The 20079-nt window shown below is 40.7% G+C and overlaps 1 protein-coding gene across 2 annotated transcripts in view; it reads left to right on the top strand.

Annotated features, from left to right (window-relative positions):
- Positions 1-13019, top strand: part of sin3aa (SIN3 transcription regulator family member Aa) — a 136859-nt gene extending 123840 nt beyond the window's left edge. For both annotated transcript variants that reach the window (XM_060853567.1, XM_060853566.1), the window contains 2 exons: positions 621-828; positions 10759-13019. In XM_060853567.1, coding sequence (XP_060709550.1) covers positions 621-828; positions 10759-10989 — 439 coding nt within the window. In that variant the 3' untranslated portion in view covers positions 10990-13019. The remainder of the gene's footprint in view (positions 1-620; positions 829-10758) is intronic.
- The last annotated feature ends 7060 nt before the right edge of the window (positions 13020-20079 follow it).

The raw sequence follows: 20079 nt of genomic DNA on the forward strand, positions 1-20079 counted from the left end.
AAACTCAGACTTGCTGAGTCGCCGCCATCTTGGATCTCCGATGATATGTTTGTTAACACCAACGTGTCAGTGATGATTGCTAACTTGCATGCTCACCCTTGATTATTGCTGATGTGTGCACGATATTAAGCTTATTTTTAAATATTAAAATGAACATTTCGCTTTAATACATTATCTCTCAGCTGATATTAAAACTGAATCATGAATTGGTAATTGTCACTATTGCTATATTTATGAGCAATGTTGCTACTAATGCTGGGTGTCAGCATGCCCAGCCTACGTTACATCTATTTAAATCTATAGAGTGGTGAATTTTGACTTAAAAGTCAATCTGAATATTTGAAACTTATGGACGCATAAGGAAAGAGCAGGAGAGTGGAAATAATTAGATAGACATTTCGGAGAATAGGCTTGGACACGTGGGCCAAACGGCCTCCTTCATAATATTCTTTAGAAAGTCATTGCAAAGTTTTCTGAATTGTAATTTGAGGAATTTGGAGGCAAGCACAAAGGTGGGATGACGACAGTAACTGATGTTTTGCAGATCTTGAACTTTATCAACTTCTTTGTTCCATTGCACTCATCTGAGTCACTGACCTGTGTGTCCTTGTCTCTTTTAGGAATCTGCGCCGAATTCGCAAGTGCCAACGGGGTCGGGAGCAGCAGGAAAAGGAAGGGAAGGAATGCAGCAATAAGAAATCCTTAGAAAATGCAGAGAACTATGATAAAGCGCAGTGCAATTTTAAACTCAACTCATACAAGATGGTGTATGTCTTCAAATCAGAAGACTACATGTACAGGAGAACTGCGCTGCTCAGGGCTCGCCAGGTCAGTACACTGCTTGCAAATTGCCTGTGTTTTAAGTTACAAAAGTAAAACACTGTGGATGGGTGCTGGAAATCTGACACAGAAACATAAAAAGTGGTAACTCTCAGCAGGTAACAGATGGGAAATCAAGAGTTAATATGTCAGGTCATTGGCGTTTCGTTATAAGAATTCTGATCTGTAAACCTAAGCTTCTGCCTACATTGGTGCTATCTGATCTACTGTATGTTCCCAGCACTTCTGTTTCCGCTGAGATTAAACCGTTTTAAGCCTCTTCTGTTATACATGAATATCATTGGATTTGTTCAATTAAAAAGGACTTGACAAGAATCCCTTTTTTAAGAAAGCTATTTAGTACACATGGTGTATGCATGTGGCGTATGAAGTGGAATTCCTTTATATTTCCTTCAGTCCCTTATTATTAATTTATAAAGATCAAGACAAATCTCCTACTCATTTCTCCATAATGTTATTAAATAACTCAACATAAACACTTGAGTAATTTTTCACAGGAACACTTTGAATTTCCATAACTGAAATATTTTTACATTCAGAATCAGTTTGAGTAGTTGACCACTAATTGGGTGAGTGTGACAGGACATTTGAAACATTACTGTTGTGGTTCTGTTCGCCGAGCTGGGAATTTGTGTTGCAAACGTTTCGTCCCCTGTCTAGGTGACATCCTCAGTGCTTGGGAGCCTCCTGTGAAGCTCTTCTGTGGTGTTTCCTCCGGCATTTATAGTGGTTTGTCTCTGCCGCTTCTGGTTGTCAGTTCCAGCTGTCCGCTGCAGTGGCCGGTATATTGGGTCCAGGTCGATGTGTTCGTTGAATCTGTGGATGAGTGCCATGCCTCTAGGAATTCCCTGGCTGTTCTCTGTTTGGCTTGCCCTATAATAGTAGTGTTGTTGAATTCATGTTGCTTGTCATCTGCGTGTGTGGCTACTAAGGATAGCTGGTCATGTCGTTTCGTGGCTAGTTGGTGTTCATGGATGCGGACTGTTAGCTGTCTTCCTGTTTGTCCTATGTAGTGTTTTCTGTAGTCCTTGCATGGGATTTTGTACACTACATTGGTTTTGCTCATGCTGGATATCGGGTCCTTCGTTCTGGTGAGTTGTTGTCTGAGAGTGGCTGTTGGTTTGTGTGCTGTTATGAGTCCTAGTGGTCGCAGTAGTCTGGCTGTCAGTTCGGAAATGCTCCTGATGTATGGTAGTGTGGCTAGTCCTTGGGATTGCGGCATGTCCTCGTTCCGTTGTCTTTCCCTTAGGCATCTGTTGATGAAATTGAATTCTCCGTTCGGTGTTCTCTGTACCATCACGTCTAGGAATGGGAGTTGGTTGTCCTTTTCTTCCTCTCTCGTGAATCTGATTCCTGTGAGTGTGGCGTTGATGATCCGGTGTGTGTTCTCTATTTCTGTGTTTTTAATGATTATAAAGGTATCATCCACATATCTGACCCAGAGTTTGGGTTGAATTTGCGCTAAGACTGTTTGTTCTAACCTTTGCAGTACTGCTTCTGCTATGAGTCCAGAGATGGGTGAGCCCATGGGTGTGCCGTTGATATGTTCGTGTTTGTGTCCCTGGTAGTGATACTATGGGACCTACAAAGAATGAAACCTGAAAGCAACAACACCCCCAGATTCTACGGACTACCTAAAGTACACAAACCAGACATTCCACTCAGACCTATAGTGTCACTACCAGGGCCACCATCACACAAACTGGCTAAAGAACTACAGCAGAAACTGAAACACCTGATCAGCGGATCCAGACACTCTATACAATCAACACAAGAATTCTTGGACATCATCAGAAATACACACATAGATAAGGAAGAAACTATGGTCTCATTCGATGTAACGGCACTGTTCACCTCTTTCGACAAAACCCTAGCCAGAGAAACAATAGCCAACCTGCTGGACATACAGAACAGACAACAGGACGTTGAACCTATCAACAAAGACGGCATACTTAAACTACTGAACCTGTGCTTCACAACACACTTCACATTCAACAACCAGATATACGAACAAATCAATGGAACATCCATGGGCTCTCCCATCTCTGGACTCATAGCAGAAGCAGTAATGCAAAGGTTAGAACAAACTGTCTTACGCAAATTCAACCCAAACTCTGGGTCAGATATGTGGATGACACCTTTGTAATCATTAAAAACACAGAAATAGAGAACACACACCGGATCATCAACGCCACACTCACAGGAATCAGATTCACAGGAGAGGAAGAAAAGGACAACCAACTCCCATTCCTAGACGTGATGGTACAGACAACACCGAACGGAGAATTCAGCACAAAGGTATACAGGAAAGCCACACACACAGACCAAGTCCTGAACTATGAAAGCAACCGCCCCAACACACACAAAAGAAGTTGCATCAAGACACTGTTCAAAAGGGCCACAACACACTGCAGTACACCAGAACTGCAAAAAGAGGAAGAAGAACACCTATACAATGTATTCACCAAAAACGGATACCCGCGCAATTTCATCAACAGATGCCTAAGGGAAAGACAACGGAACGAGGACATGCCGCAGTCCAAAGGACTAGCCACACTACCATACATCAGGAGCATTTCCGAACTGACAGCCAGACTACTGCGACCACTAGGACTCATAACAGCACACAAACCAACAGCCACTCTCAGACAACAACTCACCAGAACGAAGGACCCGATATCCAGCATGAGCAAAACCAATGTAGTGTACAAAATCCCATGCAAGGACTGCAGAAAACACTACATAGGACAAACAGGAAGACAGCTAACAGTCCGCATCCATGAACACCAACTAGCCACGAAACGACATGACCAGCTATCCTTAGTAGCCACACACGCAGATGACAAGCAACATGAATTCAACAACACTACTATTATAGGGCAAGCCAAACAGAGAACAGCCAGGGAATTCCTAGAGGCATGGCACTCATCCACAGATTCAACGAACACATCGACCTGGACCCAATATACCGGCCACTGCAGCGGACAGCTGGAACTGACAACCAGAAGCGGCAGAGACAAACCACTATAAATGCCGGAGGAAACATCACAGAAGAGCTTCACAGGAGGCTCCCAAGCACTGAGGATGTCACCTAGACAGGGGACGAAACGTTTGCAACACAAATTTCCAGCTTGGCGAACAGAACCACAACAATGACCACCCGAGCTACAAATCTTCTCCCAAATTTTGAAACATTACATACAGCAGCTCCACATAAGTAACATCAATTAACTCCAAGGTAAACCTTTAAACAAAGAAGGCAAGGTTTACCAGTTAGTATTTTACTAATTTGGTGAAGCTGATAGACATGTCAAGATGTTGGCAAAGTCTTTCGATCAAGGCTGCTTAAGTAAAGACATGGTCTATACTTGCCTTTACTCGGTGTAAATTCCATCATTTAACCTCTGCCCAACGGTATTCGTCATTATTAAAAACAGTCACCTGACACAAAATAACTGCAATACAATTCAATGTGAAATTATCAGCCAAGCTTGTAACGTGGCTCATTGTTGCTTACAATGTTCATTCCAGTGAGCCATTCTTGGCTTGAACATATTTCTTTCGTTTGCAAAGTAAGGTTTTGAATTAACTGGAAGCCTTAGGAAGCTTATACTTCCACACTACTTTCTCAGTGTTAATCAGAGTTGACTGTTCAAACATTCAACCCTTTTTTCATGTGATATAAATAGTTGTAATCCTTTGAAATTTAGCATTCTTTCATTTGTCCTGATGAGTAAAAGCCAAAAAACTTTGCTACAAAGAGAGATGTATTACAAATTTTCTTGAATTTCTTTTGTCTTTTATTACTTTATGGGGCAGTTCTTCTGCCTCATAGCATCAGGGACCTGGGTTCGATTCTACCCTCAGGCGACTGTGTGGAGTTTGTACATTCTCCCTGTTTCTGCGTGGTTTTCCTCCAGGTGTTCCAGTTTCCTCCCACCGTATAGGGATTTGTCAATTAAGTAGATTAGCCATGGGATATACAGGGTTATAGGGATAGGATAAGCGGGTGAGTTTGGGTGGGATGTTCTTTGGAGAGGCTGTGTGGACTCGATGGGCCAAGTGGCTTGCTTCTACAGAATAGGGATTCTATGGTTTTATACTTTATTTTAATCCCTCATGATAGTCTGGGGGAGTATTATACTTTGTTTACTTGCTGTTTGGAATGTACTTTAAAAATCAAGTGTATAATAACCTTGTTAAAACGAAAGCAAACCTAGATGCCACCTGACTGGCTTAGTGTTTGCCAACATCTACTATTTTTATTTCAAGTTTAAATTCTTCTGTTCACTTGTCTTCTCTTTGCCCATATTATCTCTTTTCTTCCCCAACCCTTTCATTTACTTAGTTTTACTTAAAAATTTGCTGTCGATGTTTCAACAACGAGCAGTACTTCCCAAGCATTTTCCCACTGTGGCCCCATTTTGAAGCTTGGAAATTGTCCTTCCCCCAAGTAAGAATTGGGAAAGTTGTGTATGAGGGAAGTTTTGGGAGCACAGCTGTTACAAGACTAGTTCTCTTGGCTGGTGAGAGATTTCAGAGCTTTAAGATTTAGAGAGATTTGTAAGTATTTGTGCATGAATCTCAAAAGGTTAGTATGCCAGTGAAGCAAGTATTTAAGAAAATAAATAGAATGTAATTTATTATTACAAGAGAAATTGAATCCAAAATAGGGAGTCAGAGAGAAAAGACCCTTCAGCCCATCAGGTATGTACTAGTCAAAAACAAGTATCTAACTATTCTAATCCCATAATATCCAGTTTTAGTTAAGGGCACTGGTGAGAATGCATCTGGAATAGAGTATAAGTACTGGTCACCTTATTTAAGGATACTGTAAATGCGTTGGAGGCAGTTCAGAGAAGATTTACCAGACAAAACCTGAAATCAGAGGGTTGTCTGTGAGAAAGTGTTGAATCGGCTGGGTTTGTATCCTCTGGGGTTAAGAAGAATAGGAGGTGACTTGATTGAAATAAAAAGATCCTCTGGAGTCTTGGCATGTTGAATGCAGAAAGGATGTTTCCTCTTACTGGGAAAACCTAGAAGTAGGAGTCACTGTTTAAAAACCAAGGGTCACTTATTTCAGGCTCGGTGCGGTGATCATGTTTCTCTCTGTGGATTGTGAATCTAAGGAAAAGGGTGATGGAAGTAGAGTTTGAGTATTTTTAAGACCGAGGTAGCTAGATTCTTGTTGAGCAAGGGAGTGAAAGGTTTTCAGGGGTTGATAGGATTGCAGTTTTGAGGCTACAATCAGATTCAGCCATGATCTTTTTGCCTAATGGAACAGGTTTGTAGGGTTGAATGGCCTAATCCTGCTCCCAACTCACCTGTCGCATAATCAGAGCTTCATGGTGCCTGGGCATTACTCAGAGATTTTGATCTACAAATTTCAGTTCACAATCCCACTTGGACTCCCACTTTAGGAAGCATTGCTGTAATTGTCGACCATAGCTGTTTGCCTGGTATGCCTCTGCCACGGATTGAAACTGGGAACCATATCAGAGAGCATCGCAACTAATACAACGGAAGTAGGTTTGAGTTTCCTAAAATCCCAAAACTTTGAACTCAATAAACAATTCTGTAAAAATGAACTCGGCAATTTTTGTATTACTAGACTTAGTGTATACTAAATGCTGCTGCCATCTAGCAGCAGAGTTTTGATACTGCACTGACTTTATTTTATTCCACTGATAAACAGCTAGAACTTTTCTAGGGATCATCTTGTAAAAAGAACACAAGTAAAAGCTAAATACTGCAGCTGCTGCAAATCTGAAACAAAAACAGAAGATGCTGGGGAAAAGATGTTGCAGGACTGGTACAATCTATACAGAGAGAATCAGAGTAAACAATTCAAGTCCAAAATGACTCTTCATCACCACTGTATGAAGACGTATCATATCGGACTAGCAATGTTCATTCTGTTAATTTCTCCACATATGCTGCCAGAGTTTCTCTAGCATTTTCTGTTTTTAAAAAGAACGCAAAATTTGGACAGAGGAAGAAGCAGAGCTTTTAAAAGTTTTTCTTTATTCATCATGGAATGTGGATGTCATGGGCAGACCCAGCATTTGTTGTCCAGTTTTAAGACTCCTTGTATTGCCTGGCTTCTTGGCTATTTCAGGGACAGTTAAGAGTTAACCAAATTGTCATGGGAAGAGGCTAAACAGGCTGGGGCTGTTTTCCCTGGAGCGTCGGAGGCTGAGGGGTGACCTTGTAGAGGTTTACAAAATTATGAGGGCATGGATAGGATAAATAGACACAGTATTTTCCCTGGAGTCAGGGACTCCAGAACTAGAGCGCAAAGGTTTAGGGTGAGAGGGGAAGGATATAAAAGGGATCTGAGGGGCAACTTTTTCTCACAGAGGGTGGTACGTGTATGGAATGAGCTGCCAGAGGAACTGGTGGAGACTGGTACAATTGCAACATTTAAGAGGCATTTGGATGGGTATATGAATAGGAAGGGTTTGGAGGGATATGGGCCAGGTGCTGGCAGGTGGGACTAGATTGAATTGGATATCTGGTCGGCATGGACTGGTTGGACCGAAGGGTCTGTTTCCGTGCTGGACATCTCTATGACGTGGCCAGACTGGGGAGTGATTTCCTTCCCGAAAGGACATTAATGAACCAAATAAGTTTCTCAGATTACCAAAGTTGGTTTTGTAGTCGCTGTTACTGGGACCAACTTTTTGTTTCAGACTTATTGAATTAAATTCAGTTTGACAAATTAAATTTCAATTTCACCAGCTGCTGTAGTATGATTTGAATCCATGGTCTCCGATGGTTATCCTGCAGTTCTGGATTGCAAATTGGGTGATGTTACCACTACTCCTCAAGCTTCCCCCCAACTCGATATTAGTTCCATAATTATTTATCCCCTCTCTGTTAAGTGTCAATTGACACAACTAAAATATATCCCAGTGAGAATAAAGATGGTAAGGGGGGGGGTGGAATCCATAGCTAAACAAGGAGGGCAAGGACAATCAAAAGCAAGATATATTGCAAAGCCAGTGGCAGGATCAAAGCTTGCAAAACTTTCAAACATAAACAAAGGGATACTAAAAAAAATAATAAAATGAGCTAAGGTAAATTACCAAAGATAACTAACATAAAATATCGAAAAGGATAGCAAATACTTCTATAGGAGTATTAAAGGGAAGAGAGTCACTATGGTCGGTGTTGGTCTCTTGGAAGATGAAACCGGAGAGTTAATAGTGGGGAGCACTGAAATGGCAGAAATGCTAAATCAACACTTTGCCTCCATTTTCTCGATGGAGAACAATATGGGTGGCACGGTGGCACAGTGGTTAGCACTGCTGCCTCACAGTGCCAGGCACCTGCGTTCGATCCCAGCTTTGGACGACTGTCTGTGTGGAGTTTGTACATTCTCCCCGTGTTTGCGTGGGTTTGCTCCAGTATCCCCCCACAATCCAAAGATGTGCAGGTTAGGTAAATTGGCCATGCTAAATTGTCCGTCGTGTTCAGGAATGTGTAGGTTAGGTGCACTAATCAGGGGTAAATATAGAGTATTGGGTTTGGCTGGGCCAACTCTTCGGCAGGTCAGTGTAGACTTGTTGGACCTAAGACCTGTGCCCACATTGTAAGGATTCTAAGAATAATACCATTCCTATTGGAAAAGGCAATAAAAAGGGTAGAACTTGGAACAATCAAATCGATGACGAAAAGGTGCTCAGCAAACTATTAGGATGGCCTACATCCTAGGATATTAAAGGAAGTGGCAGTAGAGATAATGAATCCATTGATTACACTACTCCAAAATTCCCTGGACATGGAAAAAGTTCCAGTGGGTTGGAAAAATGCTAATATAATGCCCTTATTCAAAAAAGGAGGGAGACAATATGTGAACAATTACAGACCAGTTAGTTGAACATCTGTTGTTGGGAAAGTGTTAGAATTTATTATCAAGGAAGCAAATCAAAATGCTATCTATCAGAATCAGCATGGTTTTATTAAGGGCAAATCATGTTTGACTAATTTTCCAGAGTTCTTCAAAAAGCAAAGTGGATAATGGGGATCCTGTAAATGTAATATATCTGGATTTCCGGAAGGCGTTTATACGGTTAATTCACAAGGTTGGAGCATATGGGTTTATGACTAATTTATTAGCTTGGATAGATGATAGGCTGATGGACAGAGAGTTGGGATAAATGGGTTTTTTTCTAAATGGCAACAAGTAATTAGTGTGGTGCCATGGGGTTCCGTCCTTGGACCCCAGCTATTTACAATCTATATTAACAACTTGGGTACGGGGATAGAAGGCTCGAGAGTCAAGTTTGTGGATGACACAAAAACAGGTGGGATGGTAAATTGCAATGAGGAAATAAGAACCTTACAAATAGATATGGATAGGTTATGAGAATGGGCCAAATGTGGCAGCTTGAGTTTAACGAGGATAAGTGTGAGGTCAGGCACTTTGGTTGGAAAAATGGGAAGGCAGCCAATCATCTAAATGGGGAGAGACCTCGGGGCCCTCCGGTGCAGAGGGATCAGGGGATCCTCATTCATGAGTCACAGAAAACTAACCACACAGGCACAATAGATAATAAAGAAAGTGAATGGAATGTTGGCTTTTATAGCTGAAGGAATAGAATATAAAGGGAAGGAAATATTGTTGCAACAATACAAGGCATTGGTGAGACTGCACCTGGAGGGTTTGCACCGTTTTGGTCCTCTTATTTGAGGAAAGGTGTTGTGCCATTGGATGTAGTTCAGAGGAGGTTCACTAGATGGATCCCAGAGATGAGCGGTTTGTCGTCTGGAATTTAAAAGAATGAGGGGAGATTAAATTGAGGTATTCAAGATGATAAAAGGTGTGGATAAAATAAACGTGGAGCAGATGATTCCTCTTTTGGGGCATTTGAGGATGAGAGGTCATAGTCTTAGGACAAGGGGCAGCAAATTTAAAGGAGAGTTGAGGAGAAACTACTTCTCCCAAAGGGTTGTGAATCTGTGGAGTTCGCTACGCCAAAGTGCGGCGGATGCTGGGATAGTGAGTAAATTTAAGGAGGAGTTAGACAGATGTTTAATTGGTAATGGGTTGAAGGGTTATGGGGAGAACGCAGGAAAGTGGGGGCGAGAAACCTAACAGCCATGATCGAATGGCAGAGAAGACTCGATGGGCCAAATGCCTAATTCTGCTCCTATAGCATATGAACTTATGAACCATGTTCCTGCAAAGGAATTTCCTCAATTCCCTTACTATCTAAAAATCTCTGAGGTAAATAATTCCAAAGATCCACAATACTGTGACTGAGATGAGGAGATGGTTCATCATTCAGAATTGTTAATCTCTTGTTTTCATGGCGCTCTGTTCTAGATTCTCACTATCCTTTTATTTTATGAGCTATCTAATTTGTTTAAGTTTGCTATTCTTCACTTGGACATCAATTAAATTTGCTATTGAACAACAGTGATGATGTTTCACCATATTTTTGTTTAAACTTTTCAGCCAATAAGATCCTAAATATTTTTAGTAATTGTCTATTGACTACTGAAATAATAACTGGATTGTGGATTGTTGTCACTGATTTCCTTTTTTCACAAGTGGAGGGGAGATATAATGCTGCTGAGGTTTATGAGAATGTTGAATAGGTAGACTGACTCAACAACCTCCCATAACTATCTAAAGCCCTCATACAAGAGGACTTTTTAACATCCGTTACAATATTTTGTTGTAAACCATTTGAACAGTTGGATTAGTCTCGGTGATGCTGCTAATTGCTGCTTTTAGCACCCAGCCCCAAAAGCACTAACGTGCAAATACCATTGGTTTTGGTTGCCAAGAAACTTGCTATAGGCAGTTCCTTTAATGGGGAAGGAGGGGTGATTGGGAGTTCGGTCAGTTTGTTGTTAAATTTGATTGGTATAATTGATGACTCTAATTGTTTCTCTCTTTGGATTTAGTCTCACGAGCGAGTCAGCACACGGTTACACCAGCGGTTTCAGGCTTGGGTGGATAAATGGAGCAAGGAGCATGTCACTCGTGAAATGGCTGCCGAATCCAACAAGTGGCTAATGGGAGAGGGATTGGAAGGCATGGTGCCTTGCACAACCACCTGTGAAACGGAAACACTGCACTTCATGAAAATCAATAAATACAGGGTGAAATACAGTGCTTTATTCAAGGGGCCGTGACCAACTTGCACAGCAGGTCCTCCCCTTACTCAATGTGCCCATGTTGTGGCATCTCATCCAATGCCATACACCAGCTACTCCCTACAACACACGCACGCACACACACATACACACACATACACGTGCGCACCCACAAAAAACACTGCTATGTCTTTGTAAATACTGTGTACATATTGTCAACAGACTTTTTTTTAAAAAAGAACCAATCTGCATCAATGTGCTAGCATTACCTACTAGCTTATTGTGTATCATAGTATGAGGTGGCTTGAAGTTAGTTAATATGGAAAAATGAGGCACCATTATTAAAGTTTTTACCAAAGGGATTTCAGAGTAATTGTAGCTTTCTTTGTGTGTGAATTTCTGTTAGTGAAAAGATATTTCATTATGTACAGAACACTTACATCATTAAGTGTCCCTGTGCAGCATGCCATTACATAGTACATTTTGGCCTTTTTTTTGGTTTAAGTTTTAATTCAAGTTTGCTCGTCTAATAACAACTGGACCAAACTTCATGGCAGACATCATTGGAACTGTCCAATCACCTTTTCTTTCATTATGGAAATGTTGAACTCTGGGTCTCTGAGGGTAATTTACCTGTGACCTTTTTTTTTAAACCTGCCTTAGTCTTCCAAACACAATTCGCTTCCTCTTGGAAGTCTGGCAGACTGCTGGTTCCAGTTTTATGCAGTATTTGACCCTATTGATTAGTAGCTTCAGGTATTAAAGGATGTTAATGAGCAAGTGGTTGACTGACTGAAAGATCTCTCTTACTATTGTGGCAGCTGTCCATTCAGGTTTTTCTCATACTGTTCTGTTCTTCTCGTGTTTTTTTCACAAGTGATATGGTGATTTAGTAATTTGGTCATATTTGACACTGTCCCAGATTTTCCTGCTGCTTCATTGTGTGTTCCAAGCAACAGTGGTTTCAGCCATTTAGACACTTTATTTTGAAGATTTTTTAAAACATCTCGCTCCTAGCATTTGAAGCTTCTTGTGAATACAATAGAAACTATTGGAAAACGATGAAACACTTTGAGTGTTCCTTTTTTTTATTAAATGGGTCACAAGAAGAGCTTAGAATTTTGAGAGATTTTCTACAAACCTTAAATTTGGTTGATTAGAACATCATTGCTTGAAAGTGCTCTGAATGCCTGAAGGACAAGACTGTTAATTATGATGCCTTTGAAAATCAGTTTTATACATTTAACAACGCTAGCCCACTCCCAATCATATTTTAATGCTCAGGCTATTCTTTTACCTGTTGAAAGGTAATTTTTTTAAAAAAAGATTAAAAAATTTCCATTTTTGATTTGATGAGACTACACAGCAACGCTGCACATTAGTACGTGTGTTTCATTTCACAAGTGGATGTTCCCACATGTTTGGATCTTGTTGTAGTCCTCTGTTAGCCACGGAACTCTATTCTGTTTTCGACAATGTACGAGCTGATAATTCAGGCTTGTCCTAGTCATGAAAGAACTTTCAACATTTTTTTATCAATTTTTTTCTGTAAATTAGTTTAAATTATCTTCAGCCCCACACCCCATCTGTCTTTTTTCCTGTGTCCACTGAGATGGCTTGTCTGCCTTTGCCTCCCTCCGCCCCATGCTAAAATGGGTATTGGGTTGGAAAGCATTGGACAAGCCATTCTAATTGAGGCAAGATTTGACTAATGGCAGCTAGAAAATCATATAATTAAGCTTTTACTCATCCACTTGCCCAATTGCTGGGCACTAACCTCAAATTGTCCATTTAACATGTTGATTCTGTTCAGATAGCCACTGTGCTCATCAACATAGTGACCAGATAATGTCAGAGACCGATTTGTACAGTTTGCCCCAGCAACCTCTCTTTTTTCACTTTGTAAAGTATAAGAGGCAGGGCTTTTAAGCCAGCTTGTACAATGCATATATATTGCTTTTTGTATTCTGTACTGTGATCTTTGGCCACCCACATGTGATTTCTATACAGAAGTTGTAAACTTGACTTGTAGTTCAGTATTTCCCATTAAAATGTCGCCAGGGCTGAAATCTGGCTGTCTTGTGTGAAGTGTATTTGTTTTCATTAATTTAAGTTTTCAGCTTGTTTTCTGTAACTTTTTAATGTTTAAATAGAAATTGCTTTTTAAAACAGATGTTCTTGTGATATCCTCCACATTAGTCTAGAGGCCAATGGTTAATACCTGTCTTGTCTGAATTTTGAATCACACAAAGTAAATTTTTTTGAAAAATGAGGATAGAAATCCATGTCCGCTCTTACTTTTTTGCTTAAAACTGCTAAGTAGTTGTGCAGAACAAAGCATTATAACTTATACATTGATTATTATTTTCCCCAGATTGAGGGAAATGAAGGCTTTCTCAACCCAGTAGGCAATGTCACCCTGGTTACTGGTCAGAAAACCAGGCACTTTGCTCACCTGCCAAGAAAACAGGTAATCAGTGAGTTGAGGCTGTTATGTAGCCATTAATTGACCATTTAAGGTTTTCAATTGCTCACAAGTCCCCATTGGACCTCCTCATCTTGCATTAATAAGAAAGGGATGATCACCTTATTGGGATTGTATTGTAGACCCTCTAATAGGCATAGGGAAATTGAGAAACAATTTTGTATGGAGATCTCAGCTATCTGTAAGAATAATAGAGTGGTTATGGTAGGGGATTTTAACTTTCCAAACATAGATTGGGACTGCCATTGTGTTAAGTATATACAAGAAAATTTTCTGATTCAGTATGTGGATGTACCTATTAGAGAACTTGACCTACTCTTGGGAAATAAGGCAGGGCAAGTGATTGAGGTGTCAGTGGGGGAGCACTTTGGGGCCAGCGACCATAATTCTATTAGTTTTAAAATAGTGATGGAAAAGGATAGACCGGATCTAAAAGTTGAAGTTCTAAATTGGTGAAAGGCCAATTTTGATGGTAGTAGGCAAGAACTTTCAAAAGCTGATTGGGGGCAGATGTTCGCAGGTAAAGGGATGGCTAGAAAATGGGAAGTCTGCAGAAATGAGATCATGAGAGTCCAGAGAAAGTATATTCCTGTTCGGGTGAAAGGAAAGGCTGGTAGCTATAGGGAATGCTGGATGCTGAAATGGAGGTTTTGGTTAAGAAAAAGAAGGAAGCATATGTTAGGTATAGACAGGATAGATCGAGTGAATCCTTAGAAGAGTATAAAGGCAGTAGGAGTATACTTAAGAGGGAAATCAGGAGGACAAAAAGGGACATGAGATAGCTTTGGCAAATAGGGTTAATGAGAATCCAAAGAGTTTTTACAAATACATTAAAGACAAAAGGGTAACTAGAGAGAGAATAGGGCCCCTGAAAGATCAGCAAAATGGCCTTTGTGTGGAGCCACAGAAAATGGGGGAGATACTAAACGAGTATTTTGCATCGGTATTTACTGTGGAAAATGACATGGAGACATAAAATGTAGGAAATAGATGGTGACATTTTGAAAAATGTCCAGATTACAGAGGAGGAAGTGCTGGATGTCTTGAAACGTACAAAGGTGGATAAATCTCCAGGACCTGATCAGGTGTACCTTAGAATTCTGGAAAGCTGGATGAAGTGATTGCTGGACTTCTTGCTGAGATATTTGTATCATCGATATTCACAGGTGAGGTGCCGGAGGTTGGTTAATGTGGTGCCACTGTTTAAGAAGGGCGGTAAAGACAAGCCAGGGAACTATAGACCAGTGAGCCTGACCTCGGCGATGGACAAGTTGTTGGAGGGAATCCTGAGGGACAGGATGTACATGTATTTAGAAAGGACTGATGAGGGATAGTCAGCATGGCTTTGTGCATGGGAAATCATGTCTCACAAACTTGGTTGAGTTTTTTGAAGAAGTAACAAAGATGATTGATGAGGGCAGAGTGGTAGATGTGATCTATATGGACTTTAACAGTAAGGCGTTTGACAGGTTCCCCGTGGGAGACTAATTATTAAGGATGGATCTCATGGAATACAGGGAGAACTAGCCAACAGAACTGGCTCAAAGGTGGTGGTGGAGGGTTGTTTTTCAGACTGGAGGCCTGTGACCAGTGGAGTGCCACAAGGATCGGTGCTGGGCCCTCTACTTATTGTCATTTACATAAATGATTTGGATGCGAGCATAAGAGGTACAGTTAGTAAGTTTGCAGATGACACCAAAATTGGAAGTGTAGTGGACAGTGAAGAAGGTTACCTCAGATTGCAACAGGATCTGGACCAGATGGGTCAATGGGCTGAGAAGTGGCAGATGGAGTTTAATTCAGACAAATGCGAGGTGCTGCATTTTAGAAAAGCAAATTTCAGCAGGACTTACACACTTAATGGTAAGGTCCTAGGGAGTGTTGCTGAACAGACCCATTGGAGTGCAGGTTCATAGCTCCTTGAAAGTGGAGTCGCAGGTAGATAGGATGATGAAGCATGCATTTGGTATGCTTTCCTTTATTGGTCAGAGTATTGAGTACAGGAGTTCGGAGGTCATGCTGCGGCTGTACAGAACATTAGTTAGACCACTGTTGGAATATTGTGTGCAATTCTGTCTCCGTCCTATCAGAACAATGTTGTGAAACTTGAAAGGGTTCAGAAAAGATTTACAAGGATGTTGCCAGGGTTGGAGGATTTGAGCTATAGGGAGAGGCTGAACAGGCTGGGGCTGTTTTCCCTGGAGCGTCAGAGGCTGAGGGGTGACCTTGTAGAGGTTTACAAAATTGAGGGGCATGGATAGGATAAATAGACAAAGTCTTTTCCCTGGGATCAGGGGAGTACAGAACTAGAGGGCATAGGTTTAGGGTGAGAGGGGAAAGATATAAAAGAGACCTAAGGGGCAACCTTTTCATCAGAGGGTGATACTTGTATGGAATGAACTGCCAGAGGAAGTGGTGGAGGCTGGTATAATTGCAACATTTAAGAGGGATTTGGATGGATATATGAATATGAAAGGTTTTGAGGGATATGGGGTGGGTGCTGGCAGATGGGACTAGATTGAGTTGGGTTATCTGCATGGACGAGTTGGACTGAAGGGTCTGTTTCCATGCTGTATATCTCTATGATTCTAATTAGTAAAGGAGCAAATATTTCTCCTTGATCAATTTGCTCAATTACGTCCTGTTTCTTGCCATGCCCAGAGAGAGACAGTTTGTCTCCAACATTGATGTCTTATGGCATTGCTCAAGGATGTGATTGGAGACATGGGTTGAAATTAATAACTGCTAAATTTGTGCTGTTTGGTCTGTGTTTCCAGATAACTTTCTGCAAAGTCATCAGGTTAGCAAAACTTGGCCAAGTCCATTGATAATTTAAGAAAGTTTGGCTTTGTGAAATTCAAGTGCTGAATTCCAAAGTAGGAAAATCATGCTAAACCTTTTAGGTCTCAGCTATTGTAATGTATACAATTTTGGGTACTAAATTTCATAGGAATAAAAGACACGATATAGGGAAGATTATGAAGATAATACTTGAAGATTTAAAGTAATTGGCAAAAGCCCTTAAATCAGGTAAATGGGACAAACTTTATTTCCGTCCAAAAGATTGCTAAAATCTGAAGTGCATTACTTTAAAGGGTGGTGGAATCCAATTGGATGATAAGCGAGTTGGCGATATCCTTACTGATGGTGAATTTGAAGATAGAGTGTGAGACTGATGTAGACAACTCTTTTAAAGATCTGGCACAGACTGAATTGCTTCCCAGAGTGATTCTTCCCTATTAAAAGATAACTACGTGTTTGAAGTGGAAGGCTTGTTACAACATTTCTTGCATTGAAGGGTGAAAAAAGGTCATTGGATACTACACCCCAGAAGATAATACAGTCAGTGACATCTTTTTGATACAACAATCCAAAGCTAATTCCAGAGCTCAGTTCTGTTCAAGCTCTGTACCTGTTTTTGTACTGTTTACTTGCAAAACCTTTCATTAAAATGATGCAAGATCTCTGTCATACTTCGAAGTATGATATCCAGGGTAAGTGATGGCCATTAGACAAATCCATAATGATTAATAATTCATCTCAAGTTGACATTACCCCCACGGTTGATAGACAAGTTGTTTTGGGCTCCATCTGTTTTGTTACTTCCCCAAGAAAGTACCTCATTCCATTGTTCTACCTTTAAAAAGAGGAGTAAATGTCAAAGTTCTTGTGACCCTGATGGGATGAGACCCTGATCTGATGAGATCTGAATCCTGTACTCCAATTGGGTTTCAACCTCTGTTTCCCGATAGACTCTGAACACTGTGCTCTTATTAATCCATCATCCCTGGAGTCTATACTTTGTTGTGTGAGATACAAAAAAAAATTGACAGCTTTTACTTTACGACATTAAACTAGTCAGCACACATATTTAAAATCTTCTGGATATCAGTAAAGCAAGAAAGAGAATGACAGGTCTTTTTCAGTGCATAGTGTCTAATTTCTAAAAGGGACAAATGAGTTGAATTATTTTATGTTTTATCACTGCTGTCTCTAAGCAGAAATGTTTCTAATTTTTGTTGTTTTTGCCTTTTGAAGTAGTTTTGTGTTCCCCCCATCCACCCAGAAGTTCATATTTTTCAATGACCTGAAACATTCTCTTTAGATTTTAAAACAGAAATGTAGTTTATTTATGCATTCAAGCCCAAGGAACAATTGTCACAACACAGACATTCACATGCTTGCATGCAAGCAAGGTAAAAGAAGGAAATAGTTTATAACTAAGAATAATTTAAAACTCAAAAGATGTGAACACTAATTGATATTTGTGGACTCTTATGGTCCAGTGTCGGCATTGGCGCTCACATGGTTATACTTCGCTGAAGTCACAGAATTCCTATTAGAGTTGGCAAAGGTTTCGTAAGCTGAGGTTGCTGTCCACTTTTCGAGTGGATGCAAGCTTTCCGCTGAAGCTAAGTTTCAAAGAGATTAGATTCCCTACAGGCTTTTTGGTCCAACAAGTCCACACTGACTCTCCGAAGAGGGTCTATATTTACTCCTGACTAATGCACCTAACACTATGGGCAATTTAGCATAGCCATTTCACCTGACCTGCACATCTTTGGATTGTGGGAGAAAACCGGGCCACCCAGAGGAAACCCACGCAGACACATGGAGAACGTGCAAACTCTACACAGACAGTCACCCAAGGCTAGAATCAAACCCAGGTCCTTGGTGCTGTGAGGCAGCAGTGCTAACCATTGAGCCACTATGTGGCAGACTTAATTCAGCCAGGTGTCTGACTGATATTAGACAACCTTAGATTCTGAGCATCTTTGATTCTTACTGATGTTAATACTAAGTAGATCCTAACCAAATTGGAGCAAGGGTTTAGAAAATATCCGATCAAATCTTCAAAGACCAGAAATTTTGATCATGTGATGAGGTTCCTGGGTTAATCAGTTTTAATTTAATGAACGATATAACAATTAGTTAATCACTCTGGCCAGGACCATTGTTCATTACATGAGATCAGTGGTGAGCCTTTTGCTCCACTTCAGGTATAATGATTTTGCATCAGTCCTTTTGTTCAAATCTGACTAAGAATGATGTATGCAAGTCTTTTTGTGCTTGTGGATTGCAATCCAAGAAGGATGATATCTGTGAGTTCTGTCCTGGTAATTACTCATTGGTACCTTTCCATAAACAGTGTTCAGTTTGCATCTTGTAATTGGAGGTGGCCATAGTTTAATCCTGATAAGTTCAATTTAAAAGTTAAATGAGAAAGTATAGTTTTAAAAACAATTTATGATTTCTCTTCATTGTCTTGTAGACTTTTTTCTCTCCGGAACATAGGAGGTTGAGGGGGTGACCTTATAGAGATTTATAAAATCATCACAAAGGTATAGAGAAGGTGAATGGCAGGTGTCTTTTCTATAGGGTGAGGGATTTCAAGAGTAGAAGGCATACATTTAAGGGAGAGGAGAAAGATTTTTAAAAAGTCATGGGGGCAACAATCTTCTTTACACAGAGTGGTTTGTATGTGGAATGCACTTCCAGAAGAAGTGTGACTGCAGGTACAGTTACAACATTTAAGTCTTTTATATAAGAATAGGAATTGTTTGGAGAGATATAGGTGAAGCGCAGATGGTGGGACTACTTTAGTTTGGGATTATGGTCGTCATGGACTCATTGGACCAAAGGATCTGTTTCCATGCTCTGACTTGACAAGAGCAAAACGCAACCCTCTCCCTAAGCTATCCCAATTCTCGAACTAACAATAAATTAACGAAAGCATTCACAGGAGCTGTGAGAAACTGAATCAATAAAATAGGCAATTAGAATATGTGTCAGGGGGTGGCAAGAGCACTGTCTCTTCCACAGACACCACCAATTTTTAGCTAGTTTTTAAAATATATATCCAACTGTGTAACTAATTTCCTCGCCTGGCCTGGCAGGACCGAAATGCTGAGATCAAAGGCAGAGTAAACAATTTTTTTTTGCTATTATCACCGCTAGTGAGCATTATAATTGAGCTCAATCCATCCTGGTAACCACTCATCAAGTTCTTGGAAAGATGCTGGTCTAGTGGGGGAAGCCTGTTCCCTCTCCCATGGTGATTTGGGAGGAGTGGGGAATTTTAATTAGGAATTGGAGTCTTACCACCTTCTTCCATACACTCTAATTAAGTCTTCCTCCTCTGCAGCCTTGCCATTTAAGGGCCTCATCTAGCCACCACTGGTATTAGCCAAACGATGGGCAGGGCATCTGCCATGCAATCACCTTGGCAAGCACACCTTGATGAGTTTGATTACAGGCTCCCCAGGGGCATCGCACATTTAAAGACATTCAATGCTTGCAAGTTACCCAGCATTAAGGGATTGTGGGGACCTCTGACACACTCTTGTGCTTGCTTTCATCCCACCCACTCCCCTTCCCAAGGGCAGGACTGTCCTCTGGTGCCCTTAATCATGGGGGAGAACCATCAAATGCATGACTCAATATGCAAAGAAACAAAACAAGAAGTGATGGTAAGATTTGTGTTACCTCCACACAATGCTGCCAGTTGTCTCCCTGGGGTTATGCATGAATTTCTTTTTTAGAACCAGTCTTGCATTTTCCATTTTCTTCACATAAGCTTAAGTGCTAGGACCAAAAATAATGGTAAAACTGGTGAATCGTCTATTGGTGTGTTTATTTTTAAA

The sequence above is a fragment of the Hemiscyllium ocellatum genome, chromosome 42 (genome assembly GCF_020745735.1).
Source record: "Hemiscyllium ocellatum isolate sHemOce1 chromosome 42, sHemOce1.pat.X.cur, whole genome shotgun sequence".
NCBI classification, from domain to species: Eukaryota; Metazoa; Chordata; class Chondrichthyes; order Orectolobiformes; family Hemiscylliidae; genus Hemiscyllium; species Hemiscyllium ocellatum.